This window comes from Apodemus sylvaticus, chromosome 19 (genome assembly GCF_947179515.1).
Source record: "Apodemus sylvaticus chromosome 19, mApoSyl1.1, whole genome shotgun sequence".
NCBI classification, from domain to species: domain Eukaryota; kingdom Metazoa; phylum Chordata; class Mammalia; order Rodentia; family Muridae; genus Apodemus; species Apodemus sylvaticus.
The window spans coordinates 3,899,283-3,925,880 of record NC_067490.1 but is presented as its reverse complement, the minus strand read 5'-3'; the positions used below and the strand labels follow the sequence as shown (position 1 = coordinate 3,925,880).

The window sequence follows — 26,598 nt, the reverse complement described above, 5'->3', positions numbered from 1 at the left end:
AATGGAGGAAATCCACAAGGTTATGACAAGATAGGATGGCATGCTGTAGAAATGGCAGACCTAATGCATGTTCAGGAGGCGGTGATAGCTTATGAGATGCACTTGTCCTATGTGAAACAAACTCTAAATAACTGGACTACTCAAAATAGAACTATTTCCCAAATTTGAGGAGAATTGACAGCTGCACTAGAGGCTGGGCCTCAGTTGCAATGGTTGCCAAGGTGGAGCAAAGGCAGGAATTTGAAAGGCACAAAGCACAGAGCACAGGTCCAGATGACAGGTGCTGTGGCTGCTGTACAAGGATAGGTTCAGTTTGAAGGTACAACCTCAGAGCCATGCTGTGCAGCAGCCTTGAGAGCTTGGGACAAAGTTGAGGAGCCAGGGAAGACGCCCACGTTAGTCTGAAAAATTAAGCAAGTCTCAGGGGAAAGCCTTCACAAATTTTTTTTTTCAAAGATTAGTTTCAGCTGTGATTAAAGCCATCACAGACCCTGACCCAAAGCAAGTGCTAATTGAGACCTTGGCATCGAAAATGCAAATACGGGGGCTGAAGAGATGTCTCAGCGGTTTAGAGCACTGACTGCTCTTCCGAAGGTCCTGAGTTCAAATCCCAGCAGCCACATGGTGGCTTACAACCATCCATAACAAGATATGACTCCCTCTTCTGGAGTATCTGTAGACAGCTGCAGTGTACATAGATATAAAAAATAAATCTTAAAAAAGAAAAAAGAAAATGCAAATACGGAATGCAGAATGTTGTCAGGCCTTTAAAGCTGAGGGCAGCACCTGTGGAACAGTGGACCAGGGAGAAGACTGATACTGGCTCCAGGCTCTTTATTGCCACAATAATTGGGCAAGCCATATCTAAAGGTTTCAGATCTCAAATCTATGGTGCTCTAACTCTGAAAGACACAGTAAAAAGAGGTAATGTTCTCAGTTCTCAAAATGTCCTGTGCTGTGGGAAACATGGTCATCCGAAACAAAACTGTGAACAAGGCATCTCTAAGGACAATGGATTTCCTGAGTGTAAACCAGGAAGAAGGCCTAGGCTTCCAGGAGTGCACAGGCAGTGTGGCAAGGGTTGGCACTGGGCCAGTGAGTGCAGCTCCAAGAGAGAGAGAGATCCAAGGCCATTTCATACAGTTGGGAAATGGAACGGAGGTGCCTATCTTGAGGCCCCACAGCAAAAACACAAGCCAGTTGACTCTTATCAGCCAGGAAATAAGCAGGCAGAAAAACCCCAACTAGGTGTTGCAGATCTAACACAAGCCACTGTAGGCAGTGCTGCTCTAGACTTGGCCATAGAGAAGCATCTCCATTATCCCCACAATTCAGCGTTAGGAAATCTCTACTGGAGTTTATGCTCCTTTGCCCCCAGGGACAGCAGGAATGGTCTTGGGAAGGAGCAGTGTGACTTCCCGAGGATCGGCTCTTTATCCAGGAATTATAGTTGGAGATTTCAAAGGAGAAATTGAAAGAACGGCTTACGTAAAAAGAGAGATGTCAGTTAGCACAGGTGATGGGGTCGTGAGCATCACTGTTTCCCTACATCAGAGGCTAAGCTGCTCCTGTAGAAAGATCAGCAGGGTTTGGAAGTGTTGGAAAACGTGTGTTCTGGCAAACAGTTGCCTGAAAAAGTTATCTCAGATAAAACCAAGTGTGTGACGGGTTAAATGTGTGGAACCAGAAGGTCAAATAGGAAAGTTGAGGCCTCGTGTGGCTGACACAGCCATAGATTCACAGGTGTGAGATTTACTACAGCAGAGAACAGAGATCAATGTTCCCTCAATACCAGAGGCAATTCCTAAAAAGGGAGTGGAATGGGCGATGCTTCTGGGGAAACTGTTGAAAAATGTCATCTAGCAAAAGCACAGACTGTGCCAGTTGTTCAAACACAAGACACAACAGGAATTGAGTTTCCAAATTTATAAGAGGGGTCACTTCTGAATACCAATGGCCTGGAATTCTTCAGACCCCTGGGGAACCATGCTGGTCTCTCACTTGTTACAACTTTCCCAGCTCTCTCCCCCCACTGTCTTCCAGGTTTCAGTCATGGGGATTCCCTGTTCTGGTTTCACTTTATAGCCCTGGGTGTTCTTGGACTTGCAATGTGGTCAAAGAATCCAGAGACCCGCCCTCCCGAGGGCCGGGGTTAAAGGCATTCCCTAAGAAACCCAGGAGCCTTTCTTTGGGTGGTCACATCACACTCAGCTGGTGTGTGGTTCAGTTAGGACACGGGCAACAGGTAGGAAGCCCTGGCATAAATCCCGGGCAACAGCAACCACAAGATAAAGAAACTAACGCTCCGATGTGGGGGCTGTGCAGGGGATACCCGGTTCCTTAGTGCGGCCCTTCCTCAGTGTGACCCGGACAGCTTCGGGGGCTCGTGAAGCTGGCCAGAGGTTCCTGGACTCTGCAGTCTGCAGTCTGCAGGGACATTTGACATAGAGCCAGGTCCGAACCCGCGATGCCGCTCGTGGCCGCCAGGGGGCAGCAGGACACAGGAGCAGGAAGTGGTCAGGTTCTGGGTCACCTAAGCCACTGTGAGGTTTGAATGCTGGGGAAGGCAGGGAGTTGTGGTCGCCTTTGCCCTCCTCATACCTAAGCAACCAGGGATTTTCCCTAATCCACAAGCCCTCTGTTTTGCGGGTTTCACGGGTGTTTATGATCTTTGGGCTGAAACACAACTTCTGGGTGAGATTACATCTCAGCTCCTCCCAGGATTGTTAACAACACACTCTCCAGTCACAGTGATATAGACACACAGACACAGACAAAGACACAGACACAGACACACACACACACACACACACACACACACACACACACACCACAGCATGCTGAGGTGAAGCAGGAGATCATTCAAGGTCGGGACTGGAGAGATGACTCAGAGGTTGAGAGCACTAACTGCTTTCCTGGATCAGGAGTTGAATTCTCAGAAATCACCCAGTGGCTCACAACCATCTATAGTGAGATCTGGCGCCCTCTTCTGGCGAACAGGCGCATTTGCAGGCAGAACACTGCACATAATGAATGTGTGTACATAATGAATGTGTGTACATAACGAATGTTTAAAAAAAAAAAACCAGAAAGTTCAACCGGAGCTACAGACATAACAACCCAACAGCGTAAATGCACGACCTCACAGGCTTCACAGACCATTAGCATCAGGGGCCTCTCTGTAGGGGAGTTGTGTGGATTTCTCCCTTCCCTTGCTGAATCCCTAAGAGCAGTGTGTACATCTAGTGCAGGGGACCCTAGAGTCCTGCACTAGGGTTTGGAGGTGTTGCTATGTGCTGCAATGACCCCCAATACTGTTCAGGGATCTCTGTCTTTACAGAAATCTTATTCCCTCCATTTCTTTTATGTTGTCTTAAAAAATATTTTTATTGTATGGGCGTTTTGTCTCCACATGTATGTACAACCCATGTGTGGATGCCCCAGGCGGCCAGCAGAGGGCGCCCTATCCCCTCTGAGACTGGAGCTACAAGTGGGTGAGAGCTGGGACTGAACCCAGGTCCTCTGGAACAGCAGTGAGCATTCTTCACCTCTGAGCAATCTCTCCAGCTCCATGATTTTACTCAGAAGTGACACCATCTTTATTTTTATGCTGTGGCTCTCTGTGATTCTTTTCTCTGCAGCACAGGGCCTCACTCAGGCCTGAGCCCCCTAACTACCCTGCAGAGAGGGTGTGAACAGGAGAAGCCCTGGGTCCCTCAGGGTCACAGAGTCCAAGAGAAGGAGCTTCCCACACTGTCCCCACAGTGCTCAGTCTATGCAAATACTACTTTAACAAATCTACTTAAATGCCTTAACCTCTCTTCTAGCTCACCACCCAGCAGAGGGAGTGGAAAGGAAGGGTTAATAGGGCAGAGGAGGGTGTGGACCTGTTTAGAAATAGTTCTTTGGAGTGAGTCCAATCTGCATTGTCAGTATATCAGCAGTTGAGTTCACAGGAATCAGCAATGGCAGTTCAATCCAGAAGAAACTCTGAGGCTCCACCAATTGGCCTGAGTCTGCAGAAGCAGGAAGAAGCTGCTGGAACTCACCAGAAGTTCTTTGGTTCGTTTCTCTCTACAAAGTCATGACAAATGATCAGCAAAGAAGGCAAGGCTAACCAATGCCACAGCATCGTCAGTGAGGACCAGCACAGAGTGGCAGGTGAACCAATGCCACACAGCGTCGTCCGTGGTCTGTTGGGTTATATTCACACCCTTTCCAAACACCAGGTGTTCTCTCAAGAGGACATCTCTCAAGCTCTAGCCAAACATCACTCACCCCTTTTCCACGCACTTCCAGAAATACACCACATGTCTGCTTCAGCAAAATCATCCTCTCATAAGACAATTCCAGGAAAACATCACACTACCAAACTGAGTCTTCAAGGAAATCAGAATTTTCCCCTTCAGGCCTGGTCCCCCTAGCTTAGGTCCTCACATTAGCTGGCTGTGTTGCCAAAGTGCTTCTTGAACTCCACCCATGTCTGTTTTTAATAGGTAGTCTCTAATTCCATCTTCATCCCAAAGCTTTAGTCCGGGCCTTTGAAATAACAGAAAACTCTTGTCCGCTGACAGGTTTTCAAACATTGGGAATGTGGCTCAGTGATTAGAGTGCCCGCCTTGTACACCACAGACCCTGGGGTCAATTTCTCAACACCTCCATAAACAGGGTGGTTGGCACCCAGGCCAGGATGGTGAGGTGACTCAGGTAGAGGTGCTTGTCATGAGGACTGACCACCTGGTGTCAGTCCCCCAGAACCCACATGGAAAGAGAGAACTGGGTCCCCAAGATTGTCTTCTGACTCCCCCAACCCCCAACACACACACCACAGCTGGGGAGTGCCCTCATTCACACACCACACACATAAAGCAACAGTGTAAATACATAACATGTAAGATAGTTTAAAATCTCTGTGATCACCCTTGCATGGGTTTCCCTTCAATCCTCCTGGCAGCTTCTCATCACAATGTGGGTTTTAGAAACAGGAAAATTTCCCCAGTGCAAACTCTGGAGTAAAACTGGATACAACTTATACATATGTGTCCTTATACATACGTGTTCCCATGTCCTTCTACATGAAACCATGGTGATTACTTTTTCATTTTTATTGCACTGATTTAATAATCATGTGCAGGGATGTACATGTCATGATTCCCGTGTGAGGCTCAGAGGATAACTTACAGGAGTCAGGTCTCTCCAGTCACCATGTGGCTTCCATGGATCAAACTCAGGGAGCCAAGCTTGGTGACAAGACCCTCACACGCTGAGCCATCTCGATGGCCCCTTGGAGACCATTGGGTTTGAATGTTCCCTTTGGAAAGTTGCTTCATTCCTGGACTTGGCACATACAAGACTTGCCCACCATGACATTAGAAAAGGTGTTTCCTGGCCAGAAGGGCACCAGCATTGCCTTGGGTGACTCTGGAGAGCCAGGCCTTCTTGCCCAGGTCCCACCTGTGGCAGTGTCAGCTGCACCTGTGAGAGGCCAAACCTTTACATTCAGACTCCATTTTAGAGAACTAGAACTCAGGCAAACTAACAGCCCAGTACCTAGCATTAGTTTCCAAGTTACCTCTCAACAAAACATGAGCCTAGCTCCAGGACCTAGGCCAATCCCCAACAGGACCTGTGTCTCCAGGTTACACCCCAACAAAACTGCACCCCCAGTTTACAAACCCTTCCTCAGCCTAATGACCACCAATGCAGAAAGAAACAAAAATTAAGTTTATGATATGACTCCCAGCACCAGCCAATTTCCTTCCCAGTTAGAGGCTTGCACACTCACCCCCTGCTTGCTGCTTACTACAAAGCCTCGCCCCGATAGATATTCAGGTCTCCTCATCACCAAAACTGTCCTACATGACACTGTGTGCTGGCCTGAGCTAGCTCTTATAAAAAGTCCCTACTGTGATTACATAGGATCAGCTCCTGTCTGGTTTTGGGGATTGCTAACATTTCCCTGGCCCTATACCTCAAGATCCCATGTTTGCCCTGAGAGCTTGGGTATCACTGTATTAGTTACTGTGGTCCTTTGAATAAGATGACCCCATATTCTTGGTCACTTGAATACAGTTGGTGCTGTTTGTTGAAGCTTAGGAGGTGTGGCCCTGCTGGAGGAAGTATGTCACTGGGGGGCGTGGTTGGAGGTGTGAGTTCTCAGCTGCTCCTGCTGCCATGCCTGGTGTTTGCTGTCATGATGGTGATGAACTCTTAACTCTTTGAGACCCTAATCCCCAGTTAAACCTTCTGTTAGTTTCCTTGGTCATGACGTTTTATCACAGCAACAGAAAAGTAACCAATACAGTTCCCTTTTCCATCACTGTGGCTTAATATCTGACAAGACACAGCTTGGGGAGAAACGGTCTATCCTGGTGTATTGTGGTTCATAACGCTAAATCTGTTACAGTGGGGCAGGCCTTTCCTTCCTGCTCCAGCCTATGGGCCACCTCAGTAAATGCCCCACAGAAGCTGTCCAAAATGGCAGGTCCTGTTAAAATGGAGGCTCCACTACATCTCCTCAGCCTGCAGGCCTCACAGGAGCTGTCCATGGTGGCAGCACATCTCCAGTCCCCTCCAGTCCCCAGCAGCCCCACAGAAATGGCACCTTAGCAAAACCCAGCTGCATCCAGGAAGCGTTTTCCACTCTAGCCCATGGGCCTGATGCCAGAAAAATAAGGGATTAAAAAAACAAAACCTACCAATTCCTGAGGAGAAAAATCCCATGACAACGACGTGGCTCAGCCTGGCAAGGGTGTATGGGAGGAGCTAGAAAATTTGTGTTTGTTTTTTTTTTTTCGAGACAGGGCTTCTCTGTGTAGCCCTGGCTATCCTGGAACTCACTCTGTAGACCAGGCTGGCCTCAACTCAGAAATCCGCCTGCCTCTGCCTCCCAAGTGCTGAGATTAAAGGCGTGCGCCACCACTGCCCGGCTTATACATTTTTCTTAAATAATCAATTGGACCCTTGACAGACAGAGCTCTCTCTCTCCCTCTCTCTTTTCCCAAGATCTTTTCCCAATTTGTTGGTTGCCGATTTGTCCTCTTGATGGTGTCCTTTGCCTTACAGAAACTTTGTAATTTTATGAGGTCCCATTTGTCAATTCTTGCTCTTAGAGCATACGCTATTGGTGTTCTGTTCAGAAACTTTCTCCCTGTACCGATGTCCTCAAGGGTCTTCCCCAGTTTCTTTTCTATTAGCTTCAGAGTGTCTGGCTTTATGTGGAGGTCCTTGATCCATTTGGATTTGAGCTTAGTACAAGGAGACAAGGATGGATCAATTCGCATTCTTCTGCATGCTGACCTCCAGTTGAACCAGCACCATTTGTTGAAAAGGCTATCTTTTTTCCATTGGATGTTTTCAGCCTCTTTGTCAAGGATCAAGTGGCCATAGGTCTGTGAAGAAGCTTGTATTGGCCAACTAGCAGGCCAACCCTTTTTTGCTATAATACTTTTATCTGCTCCTGTATCTAACAGACCCAAAATTTTCTTTCCATCTATGATTAGCTCCAACAAGGGTCGCTTATCAAGATCCAGGGGCAGGAAGGTTAAATCGGTCCCTGTAGAGCCAAACCCCTGATTTCCTCTGATTTTATTTTTTGACTTGAATTGCGAATGTAAACTGGGCAATATTATTAACTGAGCTATTCTATCCCCAGGAGAGATAGCTGTTATGCCTCTAGGGGAGGAAACCATTATTTTAATAATTCCAGTATAATCGGGGTCAATAATTCCAGGATGAACAATTAAGCCTCTTAAAGCTGATGAAGATCTTCCTAGGAGTAATCCCATAGTGCCAGGGGCCAAAGGGCCTTGCTCCCAGGCAAAATCTAAGTCTTTCCCTAACTTTTCCTAACTCGCCATGGTAAGATTTCCAGATACCACGAACCAGGGGGCGACCAAATCAACCTCACCAAGGAACCTCTCAAGTGTGCCTTTCTTTAACTTCAACCCCTTTGAATTCAGCAGCTCCTGAAGAGCCAGAAAAATTGGGTGCAACGGAGAAGAGCCCATATTTACTTTCACTTTCGCTTAGATCGCACCTCAGCGATTCTTTCTCGCTCCACACCGGAGTCTTTATAGCTTCTTGTACTGAGGACTTTTCCCTTTGTCCTCCTTACCTGGGAACTTACCAGCTGGCTGCCCTGACCACAAAAAGTTCTGAGTCGTAAGAGATGGAGGAACTCAGTACGACTTGTTGCACCTATCTCAACCAGGGAGGAAAGACGCAACACAGGAACTCTTCTTTAAGCGGTTTATTCAGGAACCTTGAACAATCTTCTGACACCCGAGGCACTTCCCCAACTCCCTTAAATATATTACAGTGAGCCAATCCCCATGAGCCACGTGGCAGATGCTCATAGGCTGCAGCAAGGAGGAAGCAGGCTAGGCGCTCAAGCTCTTCCAAACAAGGACCTGCCCATTCATCAAGCAGCAAGCCTGGCGCACGGCCAGGCGCCACCTTTAGGGCCAGGCAAAACAGCTCCCCACAGGCAACAGCAACCACAAAAGAAAAAGAAACTAACGCTCCGATGTGGGGGCTGTGCGGGGGATACCCGGTTCCTTAGTGCGGCCCTTCCTCAGTGTGATCCGGAAGCTTGGGGTCTCGTGAAGCCGGGCTCTGGACTCTGCAGTCTGGAGTCTGCAGGGACAGTTGACACAGAGCCAGGTCCGAACCCGCGATGCCGATCGTGGCCGCCAGGGGGCAGCAGGACACAGGAGCAGGAAGTGGTCCGGTTCTGGGTCACCTAAGCCACTGTGAGCTTTGAATGCTGGGGAAGGCAGGGAGTTGTGGTCGCCTTTGCCCTCCTCATACCTAAGCAACCAGGGATTTTCCCTAAATCCCAAGCCCTCTGTATTGCGGTTTTCATGGGTGTTTATGATCTTTGGGCTGAAACACAACTTCTGGGTGAGATTACATCTCAGCTCCTCCCCTGATTGTTAACAACACACTCTCCAGTCACAGTGATATAGACACACAGACACAGACAGACACAGACACACAGCACACAACATGTCGAGGTGAAGCAGGAGATCATTCAAGGTCGGGACTGGAGAGATGTCTCAGAGGTTGAGAGCACTAACAGCTCTTCCTAGATCAGGAGTTGAATTCTCAGAAATCACACAGTGGCTCACAACCATCTATAGTGAGATCTGGCGCCCTTTTCTGGCTAACAGGCACATTTGCAGGCAGAACACTGCACATAATGAATGTGTGTACATAATGAATGTTTAAAAAAAAAAAACCCAGCAAGTTCAACCGGAGCTACAGACATAACAACCCAACAGCGTAAATGAACAACCTCACAGGCTTCACAGACCATTAGCATCAGGGGCCACTCTGTAGGGGGAGTTGTGTGGATTTCCTCTTTCCCTTGCTGAATCCCTAAGAGCAGTGTGTACATCTAGTGCAGGGGACCCTAGAGTCCTGCACTAGGGTTTGGAGGTGTTCCTAAGTCCTGCAATGACCCCCAATACTGTTCAGGGATTGCTTTCTTTACAGAAATCTTATTCCCTCCATTTCTTTTATGTTGTTTTAAAAAATATTTTTATTATATGGGCGTTTTGTTTCCACATATGTACAACCCGTGTGTGGATGCCCCAGGCGGCCAGCAGAGGGCGGCCTATCTCCTCTGAGACTGGAGCTACAAGTGGGTCAGAGCTGGGACTGAACCCAGGTCCTCTGGAACAGCAGTGAGCATTCTTCACCTCTGAGCAATCTCTCCAGCTCCACGATTTTACTCAGAAGTGACACCATCTTTACTTTTATGCTGTGACTCTCTGTGATTCTTTTCTCTGCAGCACAGGGCCTCACTCAGGCCTGAGCCCCTAACTACCCTGCAGAGAGGGTGTGAACAGGAGAAGCCCTGGGTCCCTCAGGGTCACAGAGTCCAAGAGAAGGAGCTTCCCACACTGTCCCCACAGTGCTCAGTCTATGCAAATGTGGAGAGCTGTGCAGTACTGCACCTTAAAGATGGCGCCCGTTTCCGCCTTCTCCTGTGTCACAGAGAGTGTTCTCTGTGGTAAACAACTCCTTATTTGGTTGTGGCTGTTGATCTATGGTTGTTTCCGCATATGTGGACATATCTGCTGTGCCACTTGGCTCACATGGGTTGGCTGCCTAGGGGGTTCTTAAGCTTTGCACGGGTTTTTTCCCGGGGGAAGAAGTCAGAAGATTTTTCAAGGTTCCTGAATAAACTGCTTAAAGAAGAGTTCGTGTGTTCCGTCTTTCCTCACTGGTCGAGATAGGTGCAACATGCAAATACTACTTTAATAAATCTACTTAAATGCCTTAACCTCTCCTAGCTCACCACCCAGCAGAGGTAGTGGAAAGGAAGGGTTAATATGACAGAGGAGGGTGTGGACCTGTTTAGAAATAGTTCTTTGGAACAAGTCCAGTCTGCATTGTCAGGATATCAGCAGTTGAGTTCACAGGAATCAGCAATGGCAGTTCAATGCAGAAGAAACTCTGAGGCTCCACCAATGGGCCTGAGTCTGCAGAAGCAGGAAGAAGTTGCTGGAACTCTCAGAAGTTCTTTGGTTCGTTTCTCTCTACAAAGTCATGACAATCGATCAGCAAAGAAGGCAAGGCTAACCAATGCCACAGCATCGTCAGTGAGGACCAGCACAGAGTGGCAGGTGAACCAATGCCACACAGCATCGTCCGTGGTCTGTTGGGTTATATTCACACCCTTTCCGAACACCAGGTGTTCTCTCAAGAGGACATCTCTCACGCTCTAGCCAAACATCACATGCTCCTTTCCAGGAAGCTTCCAGAAAAGCGCCACGTGTCTGCTTCAGCAAAATCATCCTCTCATGAGACAATTCCAGGAAAACATCACACTACCAAACTGAGTCTTCAAGGAAACCAGAAATTTCCCCTTCAGGCCTGGTTCTCCTAGCTTAGGTCCTCACATTAGCTGGCTGTGTTGCCAAAGTGCTTCTTGAACTCCACCCATGTCTGTTTTTAATAGGTAGTCTCTAATTCCATCTTCATCCCAAAGCTTTAGTAATAACAGAAAACTCTTGTCCCAATGTTTTCAAACATTGGGAATGTGGCTCAGTAATTAGAGTGCCCACCTTGTACACCACAGGCCCTTGGTTCAATTTCTCAACACCTCCATAAACAGGGTGGTTGGCACCCAGGCCAGGATGGTGAGGTGACTCAGGCAGAGGTGCTTGTCATGAGGTCTGACCACCTGGTGTCAGTTCCCCAGAACCCACATGGAAAGAGAGAACTGCGTTCCCAAGATTGTCTTCTGACTCCCCCGCCCCCAATGCACACACCACAGCTGGGTAGTGCCCTCATTCACACACCACACACATAAAGCAACAGTGTAAATACATAACACGTAAGATAGTTTAAAATCTCTGTGATCACCCTTGCATGGGTTTCCCTTCAATCCTCCTGGCAGATTCTCATCACAATGTGGGTTTTAGACACAGGAAAATTTCCCCAGTGCAAAGTCTGGAGGAAAAGTGGATACAACTTATACATATGTGTCATTATACATACGTGTTCCCATGTCCTTCTAGATGAAACCATGGTGATTACTTTTTCATTTTTATTGCACTGATTTAATAATCATGTGCAGGGATGTGCATGTCATGATTCCCGTGTGAGGCTCAGAGGATAACTTACAGAAGTTAGGTCTCTCCATTCACCATGTGGCTTCCATGGATCAAACTCAGGGCGCCAAGCTTGGTGACAAGAACCTCACACGCTGAGCCATCTCGATGGCCCCTTGGAGACCATTGGGTTTGAACGTTCCCTTTGGAAAGTTGCTTCAATCCTGGACTTGGCACATAAAAGGGGTGCCCACCATGGCATTAGAAAAGGTGTTTCCTGGCCAGAAGGGCACCAGCATTGCCTTGGGTGACTCTGGAGAGCCAGGCCTTCTTGCCCAGGTCTCCCCTGTGGCAGTGTCAGCTGCACCTGTGAGAGGCCAAACCTTACATTCAGACTCCATTTTAGAGAACTAGAACTGAGACAAACTAACAGCCCAGTACCTAGCATTAGTTTCCAAGTTACCTCTCAACAAAACACAAGCCTCGCTCCAGTATCTAGGCTTACCCCCAACAGGACCTGTGTCTCCAGGTTACACCCCCAACAAAACTGCACCCCAGTTTACAAACCTGTCCTAAGTCTAACGACCACCAATGCAGAGAGAAACAAAAATTAAGTTTATGATATGTTCCCAGCACCAGCCAATTTCCTTCCCAGTTAGAGGCTTGCACACTCACCACCTGCTTGCTGCTTACTATAAAGCCTCGCCCCGATAGATATTCAGGTCTCCTCATCCCCAAAAGTGTCCAACATGACACTGTGTGCTGGCCTGAGCTAGCTCTTATAAAAAGTCCCTACTGTGATTACATCGGATCAGCTCCTGTCTGGTTTTGGGGATTGCTAACATTTCCCTGGCCCTATACCTCAAGATCCCATGATTGCCCTGAGAGCTTGGGTGTCACTGTATTAGTTACTGTGGTCCTTTGAATAGGATGACCCCATATTCTTGGTCACTTGAATATTTAGTTCCCTGTTGGTGCTGTTTGGGGAAGCTTAGGAGGTGTGGCCCTGCTGGAGGAAGTATGTCACTGGGGGCGTGTTTGGAGGTGTGAGCTCTCAGCTGTTCCTGCTGCCATGCCTGGTGTTTGCTGTCATGGTGGTGATGGACTCTTAACTCTTTGGGACCCTAATCCCCAGATGAACCTTCTGTTAGTTTCCTTGGACATGATGTTTTATCACAGCAACAGAAAAGTAACGAATACAGTTCCCTTTTCCATCCGTGTGGCTTAATATCTGACAAGGCACAACTTATGGAGAAAGGGTCTATCCTGGGGTATTGTGGTCCATAACGCTAAATCCGTTACAGTGGGGCAGGCCCTTCCTTCCTGCTCCAGCCTATGGGCCACCTCAGTAAATGCCCCACAGGAGCTGTTCATAATGGCAGGTCCTATTAAAATGGAGGCTCCACTACATCTCCTCAGCCTGCAGGCCTCACAGGAGCTGACCATGGTGGCAGCACCTCTCCAGTCCCCTCCAGTCCCCAGCAGCCCCACAGAAATGGCGCCTTAGCAAAACCCAGCTGCATCCAGGAAGCGTTTTCCACTCTAGCCCATGGGCCTGATTCCAGAAAAATAAGGGATTAAAAATAACAAAAACCTACCAATTCCTGAGGAGAAAAATCCCATGACAGCGACATGGCTCAGCCTGGCAAGGGTGTATGGGAGGAGCTAGACAATTTGTTTTTGTTTTTGTTTTTTTCGAGGCAGGGTTTCTCTGTGATGCCCTGACAGTCCTGGAACTCACTCTGTAGACCAGGCTGGCCTCAAACCAGAAATCCGCCTGCCTCTGCCTCCCAATTGCTGGGATTAAAGGTGTGTGCCACCACTGCCCGGCTTAGACATTTTTCTTAAATAAGCAATTGGACCCTTGACAGACAGAGCTCTCTCTGTCTCTCTCTGTCTCTCTGTCTCTCTCTCTCTCTCTCTCTCTCTCTCTCTCTCTCTCTCTCTCTCTCTCTCTCTCTCTCTCTGTCAGTTTGGAAGAGCCTCTAAGAAGGAGCTCCAGGTAAGAGATGGGAATTTCCTCTTTGGGCTTGCAGGAACAACAGAAGCAACTGGCAGGACAAATCTAGGAAAAGCTAAGGAGCCATCTTGGGTTTGGAGGAGCTCAAGGGAAATGTAGACTTGCTCAGAAGAATGACACAGATAGAGATTTCTAAAGAGCTGGCAGTTTAGTTGCAGAATCAGGCTTGTAATAGGCATCTCCTATATAGTTAAGAAAATAAAGGTTCGTTGACAGGGTTTTACCTCAGCTTTTGCCTCCTGTGTCTTTAGGGCTATAAGCCTAACTTCATTTAAATGGTTACAGCCCATGAGCGGGACTTTGTTCTCCTGCAATACAGAGCCGTCCACAGTGCAGAGCAACAACAGGTCTATGAAGGGGACTTTAAGGCAGACTATGCTGAATACAGCATCCACCATGCCGAGTCAGGGCTGCAAGCCACAAGTCCACAGAGCAAGCAGTGGAGAGGAAGAGACTTAGTCCAGGAGTGTAAATGGTTCAGGAATCCATACCCAAGTTTCAGGAGAACGAAGCATTGCTGTTCTTGAAGTGACAACGTCTGTTTTCTGTGGAAAGTCAGTTGTGTCAAATGAGGTTTTGCTGAAGCAGCTGAAGCAGACACATGAAAGGACACCTGATGTTTAGAAGGAATGTAAATAAATCCCAACAGACAGTAGGCGAGGCTGCATGGTGTTGGTAAGCCTTACCATTGTTTACTGGTCATTGTTTCTCAGGACTCCATAGAGAAAAATGCATCAAAAATCTTCTGGTGAGGTTTTGGCGGCTTCTTGCTGCTTTTGCAGCTGCTGATTGGCAGAGTGAAGGGAAGTGTCTGGATATGTCAGCTGATACAGGCTCACGTGGAGTTTTGCTAAGACAGAGTCACATGGTCTTGTGCTGAGGCAAGACTCCTGTAGGACACGTGATGTCTGGGGAGAGTGTAATAGGACGCAGTGTAAGTGATGGCGGGCTCGCATAGCTGGCTCTGCAGCGCTTTGTTGGTCTCAAGTCTTCATCTTCACTGATCTTCACTCTGTTGAGAGAGGCACCGCAGAGAACTTCTCTTGGTGTCTCCTGCTGACTCAGGCTGATTCAGTGGAGACCTGGCTGTCTCTGCTGGGTCATAGCACAGCTGATGATTCCTGTTTGCTATCCTGACACTACAGACCTGGACTGCTGGGATCCTGACAATTGGAGATTGAAATCGCCCCAAGGAACTCTTTCTAAACAGCAAACAGCTGAGCCTCCCGGCTTCTGCATCGAGCTGCCATTGCAGATTCTTGTGAACTGAACTGCTAATATCCTGACAGCGTAGATTCCATTTGCCCCAAATAACCATCTCTAAACAGCTGCACTTCCCTGTGTCCTCATATCCTTTCTTTTCCATGACTTCTGGTGGGTGACAGATAGCAGGGAGGTTAAGCATTTAAGAACCATTATTAAAAATAGGTTCTGAAAAATCGAAGCCAATTATCTCAGCTGTGGATGTGTTCCTGAGAGTTCAACAGAAAATCACATCCTATGCCTTAGAACCATGGGAAAGACGCTGGAGAGAAGGAGAAGCAGACATCACCACAGTAGCAGGGGACAGGGCAGCTTCAGGACGGCATCATTAGTAGCTAAAGCAAGTGGGTGGAGGAAATGTAGTGTGACTTTTCTTGTGCACCCACCCAGCACACGGAAGGATCCCCACTTGAGTCTCTGAGCTTTAGCTCTTGGGGCTCACAATCCTGAGGACAGGACAAGGCTCTGTCCTTCCCTGTGTCCTTGTGATGACAGACTCTCAGCATGTGCTTCACAGTGATGGAGACAGCAGAGCCTGGAGTGACCCAGCCATGCAGTGACCACATCACAGATAATAACTGACTGAGCCCGACTCGGCACAGCTCTGTTCACACTCAGTTCCCACAGCCTCACTGTCTCCCACCAGATACACACAACATAGGGACACAGATTCTGGAAGGTTCTGCATATGTCATTTATTTCTTTAAAAAAATTTTATGAATTCTCAATCCATGAAATTAAGAAGCAATCAAAGCCCTCAGGGTGAAGATGTGAACAATCAAGTTCACATCCTGATTCTCATTCTCAGTGTGGAAGTGAGGAACTGCAGCTCAGGGCAGCATGGAGCTGACAGGATACAGATGTCCCCCAGTGTGTGGCAGGACTAGGAAGGTTGGCTGTGGAAGGGAACACAGGGCAGTGCAGGGACAGGGTCCTGTGTGCAGGGCAGGCTGGGCTCCACAGTTCTTCACATTGAGCCCCGAGGCTCACAGGGAACATCAGACACTGTTGTCTAAAAGAGAACTGAGGGCTCTGGGTGTCACAGGAGAGACCTGAACACACTGGCTGTCACTCAGTCCACTCCAGGCAGCTGTCTTCATGCTAGAGAATGAGAGTCATGAACCATCACTGTGAAGTCAACATCCCAACAACCTACAGCTCACAGGGGATTCTGGGAGTCCCTGAAACCCAATCATGTCCACATTGCTCCTCCCTAATCAGACCCCAAAGTGTCACCTTTATAATCTGGGAGAGACATATCAGAGCTCTGGGAGCCGTCCCTGCCTAGGGTACAACAAAACAAATGCATATGTACATGTATGTATTCATATCACAGTACAACTCAGGCCCCCAGAAGATGTCTCTGGAGGAGCTATTATGGATTCCCAGAGCTCCCACCATCTCCAGCTTCACTCCAATGTCCCCAGGACAATCCTGTCCCCCACACTAACCTGAAGCTGGAGCATAGTCCCCTCTTTTTCCACCTGTGAGAAGAAAAGGTGTGAGAGTTCAAGGAAGATCTTGACACTGGGAAGTTCCCAGAACTGACAGCAGACCCAGGTGGAGACAGTAGCAATGTGGGGTGTGGCTGTGTTTCCCATTGATGGGCAGAGCACACTTCTAAAGGAGGCTGAGAGAAAACCCAGACCCTGCCCTTTCCTACCTCTGTTTCTTCTCCTATACAACACAACAGCCACCACAGCTCCAATGATGGCCACAGCTCCAAGGACACCCAGAACAGCAATGATCACCATGTTGGAGTCGGTGGATGGAGGAGGCTCTGGGAAGGACAGACACAGGAAATGAAGATGAAGGTCATGACCCCAGCTCTCAGCCCTGACCTGCTCAGGGTCTGCAGAAGGCTCCAGCTTTCCCTGACCCCAGCTCTGCACCTACACCCTCCTTACCCCATCTCTGGGTGAGGGGCTCAGACAGCCCCTCATGGTGCACATGACATGTGTAATTCTGCTCCTTCCCAAGAGGCACCACCACAGATGCCCACTTCTGGAAGGTTCCGTCCCCTGCAGGCCTGGTCTCCACAAGCTCCATGTCCTGGGTCAGCTCCTCCCCATTCAACTGCCAGGTCAGGGTGATGTCAGCAGGGTAGAAGCCCAGGGCCCAGCACCTCAGGGTGACATCACCTTCAGATCTGGGGTGATGGGTCACATGTGCCTTTGGGGGATCTGTGTGGAAGATATAAGAAATCCCACAATTAAGACGACACACTGAAATTTACATAAGACACAGTTAAATCAATGATGACATTGAACTATGTGTCTGTTTGACATTTCAACTGTCATTGCACTAGTGACCTGCAGGCAGAGCTGGTCCCCTCAGCACAGAACTGCACATGTTCCTGGGGGACTCAGAAGCTAAGAGGGAATCCACATGAACCAGTGGGTCAGCATGGTCGTCCTTATGCGATGCTCTATAGCATGAGACAGGTAGTCAAAGAATGGAAGATGGGATGGAAAATAAGTAATGTAATATGTGCTTGAGTTCATATCAAAATTAGAAATCAGGGTTTAATGCTACAGCAAGGGTGCCACCACTGAGACTCAACCCTGTGGTCATCTTGTTGACCAGCAGAACTGTCAGTCCAAGTGAGCAGCCATCACACAGTGTATAGCAGAAATGTGGTGAACCTCTGACACTCAGCCAGAGAAAATGACTCCCAGGCCCTGCCTCTGTAGGACAAAGTACAGGTGTGTCACACAGGATCCCTGGAGTGTGCTGTGGACCCCAGTGCAGCACTCACTGAACACAGCGGGCTCACAGGGTGTGAGGATCTTCCCTCTCACTCCAGCCCTGGATTGCAGAAGACCCTGTCTCTCAGAGTCCAATTCGATTCACTAAAGGAGCACTGTAATTTGTGGGGGCAAAGGAAGAGCAGGAGGCTTTTGGATGTTTAGTTCTGACAGGAAATAGTCTAAGTTCACAAAAAATCTCCCTTTTAAGGGAACCCTGATTTACCTTGTCTAATTATTCAAGTTAGCAGTCTCCCCTGGCACCTGTGGAGACTGATATAAATGACAATACAAGGGCATGGAGAAACAGGGTCACTGCAGTGCAGACAAAACCTGACTAGAAACAAATTAATGCAAAAAAAAAAAAAAAAAAAAAGCCAGGAGGTAGTGGCGCACGCCTATAATCCCAGCACTCTGGGAGGCAGAGGCAGGCAGATTTCTGAGTTTGAGGCCAGCCTGATCTACAGAGTGAGTTTCAGGACAGTCAGGACTACATAGAGAAACCCTGTCTCGAAAAAATAAAATCAAAAAAAAAAAAAAAAAAAAAAAAAAAAAAAAAAAGAAAGAAAGAAAGAAAGAAAGAAAGAAAGAAAGAAAGAAAGAAAGAAAGAAAAGAAAAAAAGAAATTCCACGATTTATATTCCTCCAGGGCACCCCATAAGGGCTCCTGTGACCACTCACCACTGTAGGAATAGATAGAGGTGGGTTGTGGAAGGGATGCAAACCCCACAGACAGGGCGGGATCTGTGAGAATCTATTCTTTGGAAAGTTCTAGAAACTGGGGAACCAGCCTAGTGTAGGGGAGCCCATGTGTCCCATCAGGTAAAGGAGACTTCCAGTCCTGAGGTGTGAGGGCTGACACACTCAGCATGTCAGGAGTCCGTGTCCACAGACAGTGGGTGTGGGCAGAGAACCCGGCCTGGGAGAGGCCATGGCTGACAGAGGCTTCAGACTGCAGGGAGCCGCCATTGCTAAGTGGGGGAAATTCTCTCCTTCCCTCCTGACACAGCCTGGGCACTGTCCAGGGAGGAGGCTGAGCCCTGGGAGAGGCAGTGCAGTCACTGTGATGAGGATCAGGAGACCCAGGGACACTGTCTCCCCTCTGAGACAGGGGCATCGCCCCAGCTGAGGGTTTCTTCTTCCCCAGGACTGAGCCCCAGCCCGAGGGCAGAGGGAGGAGCTGCCCGCGGCCCCTGCACCTGTGCGCAGCAGCATCTCCTTCCCGCGCTCCAGGTGTCTGCGGAGCCACTCCACGCACGTGCCCTCCAGGTAGGCCCTGCGTCTCTCTGCAACACCACCCTGCTCCAACTTCCGTCGGGTGATCTGCGCCGCCATGTCCGCCGCCGTCCACGTTTTCAGGTCATCGTTCAGGGCGATGTAATCGCGGCCGTCGTAGGCGGTCTGCATGTACCCGCGGAGGAGGCTGCCGTCCGACCCCACCTCACAGCCATACATCCTCTGTACTGTGTGAGAGCCTGCGGGACCCCGCGGTCAGCCCCGCCCCGGCCACGCCCCGGCGCCACCCGCGGACTCCTCCAAACTGAAAGGGAAACCGGTCCCGGGTCGGTTCCGCTCCCGAACCTCGGACTTGGGACCCGGGACGTCTCCGGCCCCTGTGTCGGGACGTGGAGGGGTCGTGACCTCCGACCCGGGGTCACTCACCGGCCTCGCTCTGGTTGTAGTAGCCACGCAGGTTCCTCAGGTCCACTCGGTAAACCTGCTCCTGGCCCTTGAAGATCCGTGTGCTCCGCTCCCAATACTCCGGCCCCTCCTGCCGTATCCACCCCGCGCGCGGCTCGGCCCTCGGATTCTCCGCGTCGCTGTCGAAGCGCACGAACTGCGTGTCGTCCACGTAGCCGACAGAGATGAACCGGGGCTCCCTGTGGCCGGGCCGGGACACGACGGTGTAGAAATACCGCATCGAGTGTGAGCCTGGGGGCGGCGCGCGGTGAGACCCCGACCTCCTCCCGGGACCCCGGGCGGGCGCGCGGGCCGGGAGGGGAGCAGGGCGTGGGGCTCGGGACGCGGGTGGAGAAGGGGCGGAGGGTCCGGTGGGCGACGCAGGGACGCGGCTTCCCCGGTGCCGCCCCCGCCCCTCCCCGCAGAGCCCGTTTCCCTCCCGGCCCCGCACTCACCCGCGCGGGTCTGGGTCGGGGCCAGGGCGGCCGCCAGCAGCAGGAGCAGCGTGCGTGGCGCCATCGCCCCCATCTGGGATCCGGGGCGTCTGAGTCCCGCGGGCTGCGTGGACTTTATAACCAGTGCCCGCGGCGACGGTGATTGGTTCCCCGCGATCGCTTCACCCAATGGGGGCGAGAACTGCGAGCGCGTCATCAGTGTCCGGGCAGAAGGATCTGACCCAGGTTAGGCGCAGAAGTGAAACTGGGGAGATGGGGAATCCCCAGCCCTGGGCTTCCCCACCCTGACCTCACCTCCTGCAGACCAAGACTTTACCTCAACCCTGTGCTGTAGGAGAGGCGCTGGGCTGCGAGCCCCACACGGACCGCACAGAGATCAGTCTCTGTTCACCTGCAGTGGCTGTAAAACTTTGCCTGTTCTCTCAGGATTTCTCTTCTCAACCTTGCCCCACACTCCTCGTGTTTCCCACACTCCTCGTGTTTCCTACACTCCTCGTGTTTCCTACACTCCTCGTGTTTCCTACACTCCTCGTGTTTCCCACACTCCTCGTGACTCCTCGTGATTCCTCACAGATGAAGCCTCTGTAGCTCCAGATGGCTGTGATTTATTTACAGGGATCTTCATGCCCAGTCCTGAGATTGTCCACGTGGACATGGGTCATTCAGTGGATCCACTGAAGAGAGACCCCTGTGGAGACCACAGACAGCAGGGCTCTGACCCCTGTCTACACTGCACTTCCCTGTGTCTGCATTTCCACGGTACAGTGGCCTTAGTGACTCAGTCACAGGTGGAGAGGAACTGTCACCGACTCTAACACAGAATACTGATGACAGTGTGGTAGGAGTTGTGTAACCTGTGACCCTCTCAGTCCCTCTCTGACCTTCACTCACACTGTGAGCTGATGAGCTGAGGGACACGAATGTCACAGCTGTGTGGGACACTGCATCTGACAACAGAGTTGGCCCCAGAGTTCCTCAGGCCTGTGCAGTGTGGACACTGGAGGAAAGATGATTCTCACGCAGAGAGTGCACGCTGGTGAGGTGAGGTTCCAGCCCTGATGAGTGCTGTGTGGAAAAATTAAATTCATACATTTGTATCTGTGGACTTTGACCTGATCTCTTCAAATCACAGCCACAGGTAACTTAACTGGAAAGTGAGAGCAGAGATGGGCGGGGACTCCTGCACAGTCACATGTCACACACGGCAATAAATGTCGGTGAGCACGGGTGTGAACTCCAGTCACTTCCTCATGCAGGTGTCCACAGCCACCCCTCAGCCTACAGGACTCAGAGGCACCTGTTCCATGAGGCCCTCCAGGGTCCCACCTGTGGAAGGTGAAAGAGAAGCATCACTGTCTTGGGCAACAGCGCCGCCTGGTGGAAGAACAGAAGAGGACAGCGCCTGAGCCCACAGAGCTGAGGGTAAAGGGATCCAGGCTGGCTAGGCTGGCTGAGCTGCCCCAGGGTATTTGAGCTGCAGGCCCCCCCCCCCCCCTGCTTTCTCATCTGGGCCACACCTTCTGCTGGAAGCCTACAGGAAGCCATGAAGAAGGGAAGGCTTGCTCTCTGTCTGCTTGCTCCTGCTCCTGCTCCTGCTGCATCTGTGGGACATCCCTGCTTGCCCGCCTTGCTCTGAATAATGGCAGCAGACTTACATTTATTATGAATGCCTGGGCTTTATGCTAGGCCTGTTCCCAGCTCTCTCCTAACTCAGTCATCCATTTATACCATTCTAAGGTCTGCCATGTGGCTGGTCACCTCTCCTCAGTTTCACACATCCTGCTTCCCCCGAGTCTGGGTGGCGAATCCCCCATGCTTCTCTCTTCCCAGAGTTCCTCTCTCTGACCAGAATCCTGCCTTCTACTCTCCTTTGCTACAGGACATAGACTTTTTATTTTACACTCAGAAGGTGCTTTACGTAGGCAAGGTAGGACAGAGTACTACCCATCTTCACACAGTGTACAACAACATTACTTCAGTATTGCCCTCTTTAGTCCTATAAAAGGCACTTTCTCTTAAATCATAAATTATATACAATAAGAACAAGTATAAAAACGTAATTTTAAAATGTTAAGAATTTAATTAAGAATTATTATTAAGCCTGGCGGTAGTGGCGCAGGCCCCTAATCCCAGCACTTGGGAGACAGAAGCAGGCAGATTTCTGAGTTCAAGACCAGCATGGTCTACAGAGTGAGTTCCAGGACAGCCAGGGCTACACAGAGAAACCCTGTCTCAGAAAAAATAAAAAGCAAATCCAAAAATAAATTATTAATTCTTTATTTATTTAAGAAGAATTAATTTTAAAATTAAAATTTTTATTAATTATTAATATAAAATATAAGAATTACATTAGTAATGTCTGGTTCATTTGTTTTTGACAGCCATTGAGAAATAACTCTATTATTTGTCCTATGAATCCAAAGTCCTAGCTATCCTATGAGTCCAAATCTGTGGGTCTAATTCCCGTTCTATTATAACTTGAAATTATTCAACTAAAAAATCTTCCTAGACCTAAATCAATTTCTTACATCCTAAACAACTTAAGCTTACTGTGAGACTGTAGCTATGTAGTCTCCTCCCCATCAGTGACCTGAGAAGGATGAATATTACCTGAGAAACAGGAAGTGCAGAGCAAGCAGCTTCCTTCCAAAGCTGTGGGAATGGCAGAGATGGCTGGCTGGACAGTCTCCCAAGGTTCTTCTGCAGTGCTGGGGCATCCGTCTTCAGGCTCCTGGCCTGGTATATGACAGACATTTTTGTGAAGCAGGAATATTGAAGAACTTCCCCAACTTGTCTTGGCAAAGCTCATCAGTCAACTTCCTCTGTGTTCTGCTTGTCCACTGTTAGGACAGCATGCTCTCTGCAGTTGAAACAAGGGCAGGATTTTGTCTGGTACCTTGCTTTGCCACATTTGAAGCAAAATCCATATGAAATGTCTTCAGTGCCCACCATCCTCTCTGAATTAGAATGCGGTGCTGCCAGGCACAGTCTTGCCTCAGTGTTATGGAAAGCCTCGTGTTAATAAAGCAGTTTTGATGCCATCTCCTGTAGATCTGTGAGATTTTTGAAATCCACTTATGTATCTATTGTGTATAAGAATAGGCAAATGTTGTTTGTTTCTAGCTATCTACTATCTGTTCAATTTTGGAAACACCTACAAGAGACTAAAGAAAGGATATTTCTGTAATTAACAAAAGTAATACCTAACATGTTGTAGTGGCTATTCCTGGTTGTCAACTTGACCATATCTGGAATGAACTACAGTCTAGAATTGGAAGGTTCACCTATGATCCTAATTTGGAGGCTCAGAGATATAAGTTTCTGACCTGGATCTTGGCATGGAGACCTTGAAGCATAGTGGCTAAGACAAGGAGATCTCAGAGTTCAAGATCATTTGGGATTAAAGGCATGGAGGCACACACCTTTAATCTGGGCCACACCCTCTGCTGGAGACCCACACACCTTTAATCTGGGCTATACCCTCTGCTGGAGATATATAAGGACATTGGTAGAAGGAAGATTCTCTCTCACTCTTCCTTGCCTGCTTGCTTCGTGGGACTGAGAAACTGCTAGATCCTTGGACTTCCATCCACAGCTGCTGCTGATCATTGTTGGGGAGTTGGACTATAGACTGTAAGTCATTGATGAATTCCCTAACTATATAAAGACTATCCATACGTTCTGTGACTCTAGAGAACCCAAACTAATACAGAAGTTGGTACCAGGAGTGGTTCTAGAGGAGCAGAAGTATAAGGATGAAAGTTTCAAAATTTTGGAGTTGGTTGGTTGGTCCACCAGCATCTTCAACTACTGAAACTTCTCCAGATTTTCCCCCTCCTGGGAGCTCAGAGAATATTGAAGAGTTGTAGATGAAACTATATCTCAAGCTTAAAGAAGCTAATGACTTTGATTATCTTGATGAATTAGGTGATTCAGTGGTATACAATACTTTCTCCAAGTTGGGGAAAAAAGCAGAAAATGATTTTGCTGGCTGGTTGCTCTTAGCATCTTGGGGCAGGGGGCGGGGGGGGGGGAGAGACAATGAAGGAAAGGAAGGAGTTGTGTGATAAAATCGAAGAGCTCCAGACTCAAGTAAACAATCTAAAAGTTGCTAAGTGTGCCCTTGAAGAGAATCTACTCTCTAGCAGCCATAGAGCTCAAGTAGCAGAAAATTAAACTGAAGCCCTCATTATAAGGTTGGCTGGATTACAGCGAAAATTTAAGTCTCAACCTCAGAAGGTGTCAGTAGTTAAAGTAAGGGCATTAATTGGCAAAGAATGGGATCCTATAACTTGGGATGGGGATGTGTGGGAAGACCCTGTTGAAATTGAGAATTTTGAATCTTCAGATTTTCAAGAATTTGCTCCACCTGAAGTAGTACCCTCAGCCCCACCCCTTGAAATAATGCCTTCTCCACCTGAGGAAATTAATCCCTCAAAGCCTGATAATCCAGCAGTGACTTTTGCTGACAATACTGATGTTTCTCAGGGCCCATCAATAGTTTCTTCTAGACCTATAACCAGAATCAAGGCAAAGCAGGCCCCTAAAGGTGAGGTAGAAAGTGTAGTCCATGAGGAAATACACTATACTAATAAGGAACTTAATGAGTTTGCTAATTCATTCAAGCAGAAGTCTGGGGAATATGCGTGGGAATGGATTTCAAGGGTGTGGGATAATGGTGGAAGGAACATAAAACTAGAGCAGGCTGAGTTTATTGGCACGGGCCCTCTGAGTGGAGATTCTAGGTTTAATATGGAAGCTTGCACAGTTCAAAAAGGTGTCAAAAGTTTGTTTGATTGGTTGACTGAAGTATTTATCAAAAGATGGCCTACTGAAAAGGAGTTGGAGATGCCTGATATTCTTTGGCTTAGTGTTGATGAAGGAATTTTATGGCTTAGGGAAATTGCAATGCTAGAGTGTATACGTTGTGTAAAACCTAATCCTCCACAGTGGGAAGGTCCAGAAGAAATGCCCTTCACTAGTCCTATAAGACACAAACTGGTGAGAGGGGCACCAGCACATTTAATGAGTTTTGTTCTTGCCTTTTTCCTTGTGCCAGATCTTAGGGTTGGAGATGCTGCTGCTCAATTAGATGAATTAAACTCAATGGGTTTAATTGGGCCCCGAGTAAACAAGGGCCACGTGGCAGCACTGAATCACCAGAGACAAGGTGATCGTAGTTATTATAATGGACAGCGTAGACAAAACAATGTTTATAATGACATACCCCGTAATGGGCACAGAGGTGGAATTTATAATGGTATGACTCGTTTAGACCTTTGATGCTGGCTAATCGATCATGGTGTTTCCAGGGATGAAATACATAGGAAACCTACTGCATATCTGTTTGATCTGTATAAGCAGAAAAATCCTCAAAAAAGTGATAGAAAGGCTGCATTGGATCATGGCAAAAGGCAATCTTGGCCAGTGAATTAATTTCCAGACTTGAGCCAGTTTACAGATCCAGAACCCCTTGAATGAAAGGGTAGCCGGGTGCCCCTGAGGAAGGATCTTGATAAGACACCTAAAAGTTTTGCTGTTAGTCTTTCTCCAATTCTTCCCCAGAGGGACCTACGGCTTTTTACAAGGGTAACTGTACCCTGGGGGAAAGGAAATAATCAGACTTTCCGGGGCCTATTGGATACTGGTTCTGAATTGACACTGATCCCAGGAGATCCCAAAAAACATTGTGGCCCTCCAGTTAGTAGGGGCTTATGGAGGACAGGTGATTAATGGAGTTTTGACTGATGTGCGACTCACAGTAGGTCCAGTGGGTCCCCGAACACATCCTGTGGTCATTTCCCCAGTTCCAGAATGTATAATTGGGATATATATACTCAGAAATTGGCAGAATTCTCATATTGGTTCTCTGACCTGTGGAGTGAGAGCTATTATGGTTGGAAAGGCAAAATGGAAGCCTTTAGAATTGCCTCTGCCGAAGAAAATAGTGAATCAAAAACAATATCGTATTCCTGGAGGAATTGCAGAAATTACTGCCACAATCAAGGACTTGAAAGATGCAGGGGTGGTGGTTCCCACCACATCTCCCTTTAACTCTCCCATCTGGCCAGTGCAGAAGACAGATGGATCATGGAGGATGACAGTTGACTATCGAAAATTAAATCAGGTAGTAACTCCAATTGCAGCTGCTGTACCAGATGTAGTTTTGTAACTTGATCAAATTAACACATCTCCTGGAACCTGGTATGCAGCTATTGACCTGGCAAATGCCTCCTTCTCAGTACCTGTCCATTAGGACCACCAGAAGCAATTTGCTTTCAGTTGGCAAGGCCAGCAGTATACCTTTACAGTTTTGCCTCAAGGATATATTAACTCTCCTGCCCTGTGTCATAACTTAGTTAGAAGGGACCTTGATCATTTGTCTCTTCCACAAAATATTACATTGGTGCACTATATTGATGATATTATGCTGATTGGACCAAGTGAGCAGGAAGTAGCAACCACTTTGGATTCACTGGTAACACATATGCATATCAGAGGATAGGAAATAAATCCGACCAAGATTCAAGGGCCATCTACTTCAGTGAAATTCTTAGGAGTACAGTGGTGTGGAGCATGCAGAGATATCCCTTCTAAGGTGAAAGATAAGTTATCGCAACTGGCCCCTCCCACCACCAAGAAAGAAGCACAAAGTTTAGTGGGTCTATTTGGATTCTGGAGACAGCACATTCCTCATTTAGGTGTGTTACTCAGGCGTATTTACCAAGTGACTCAGAAAGCAGCTAGCTTTGTGTGGGGGCCTGGAACAGGAGAAGGCTCTTCAACAGGTCCAGGCTGCACTACCACTTGGACCATATGATACAGCAGACCCAATGGTACTTGAGGTGTCGGTGGCAGATAGAGACGCT

General features: G+C 48.5%; 2 protein-coding genes and 1 long non-coding RNA gene across 18 annotated transcripts in view; 1 reads left to right on the top strand and 2 right to left on the bottom strand.

The window, feature by feature from the left end:
• LOC127669625 (H-2 class I histocompatibility antigen, Q10 alpha chain-like) overlaps window positions 1–19,848 on the bottom strand; it is a 37,040-nt gene extending 17,192 nt beyond the window's left edge. The window contains 8 exon segments of the mRNA XM_052163765.1: window positions 15,900–15,948; window positions 16,299–16,331; window positions 16,511–16,564; window positions 16,566–16,627; window positions 16,755–17,030; window positions 18,794–19,069; window positions 19,257–19,526; window positions 19,730–19,848. Coding sequence (XP_052019725.1) covers window positions 15,916–15,948; window positions 16,299–16,331; window positions 16,511–16,564; window positions 16,566–16,627; window positions 16,755–17,030; window positions 18,794–19,069; window positions 19,257–19,526; window positions 19,730–19,802 — 1,077 coding nt within the window. The 5' untranslated portion in view covers window positions 19,803–19,848 and the 3' untranslated portion in view covers window positions 15,900–15,915.
• Window positions 1–26,598, bottom strand: part of LOC127669619 (H-2 class I histocompatibility antigen, D-B alpha chain-like) — a 450,763-nt gene that overhangs the window by 45,899 nt on the left and 378,266 nt on the right. For 14 of the 16 annotated variants that reach the window (XM_052163717.1, XM_052163715.1, XM_052163720.1 and 11 more), the window contains one exon: window positions 15,909–15,999. The exons of 1 other annotated variant lie outside the window; for it this stretch is intronic. Coding sequence is in view for 1 of the 15 variants with exons in the window: in XM_052163739.1 (XP_052019699.1) it covers window positions 15,944–15,948; window positions 16,084–16,131; window positions 16,299–16,331 (86 nt within the window). In the remaining 14 variants the exon portion in view is untranslated. Of the gene's footprint in view, window positions 1–15,899; window positions 16,000–16,083; window positions 16,132–16,298; window positions 16,332–26,598 lie in introns of those variants that run through there. One more of the 16 variants, XM_052163739.1, reaches the window with a different exon arrangement.
• LOC127669634 (uncharacterized) overlaps window positions 16,764–26,598 on the top strand; it is a 40,787-nt gene continuing 30,952 nt past the window's right edge. The window contains exon 1 of the long non-coding RNA XR_007974405.1: window positions 16,764–16,858. This is a non-coding gene — a long non-coding RNA (uncharacterized LOC127669634). The remainder of the gene's footprint in view (window positions 16,859–26,598) is intronic.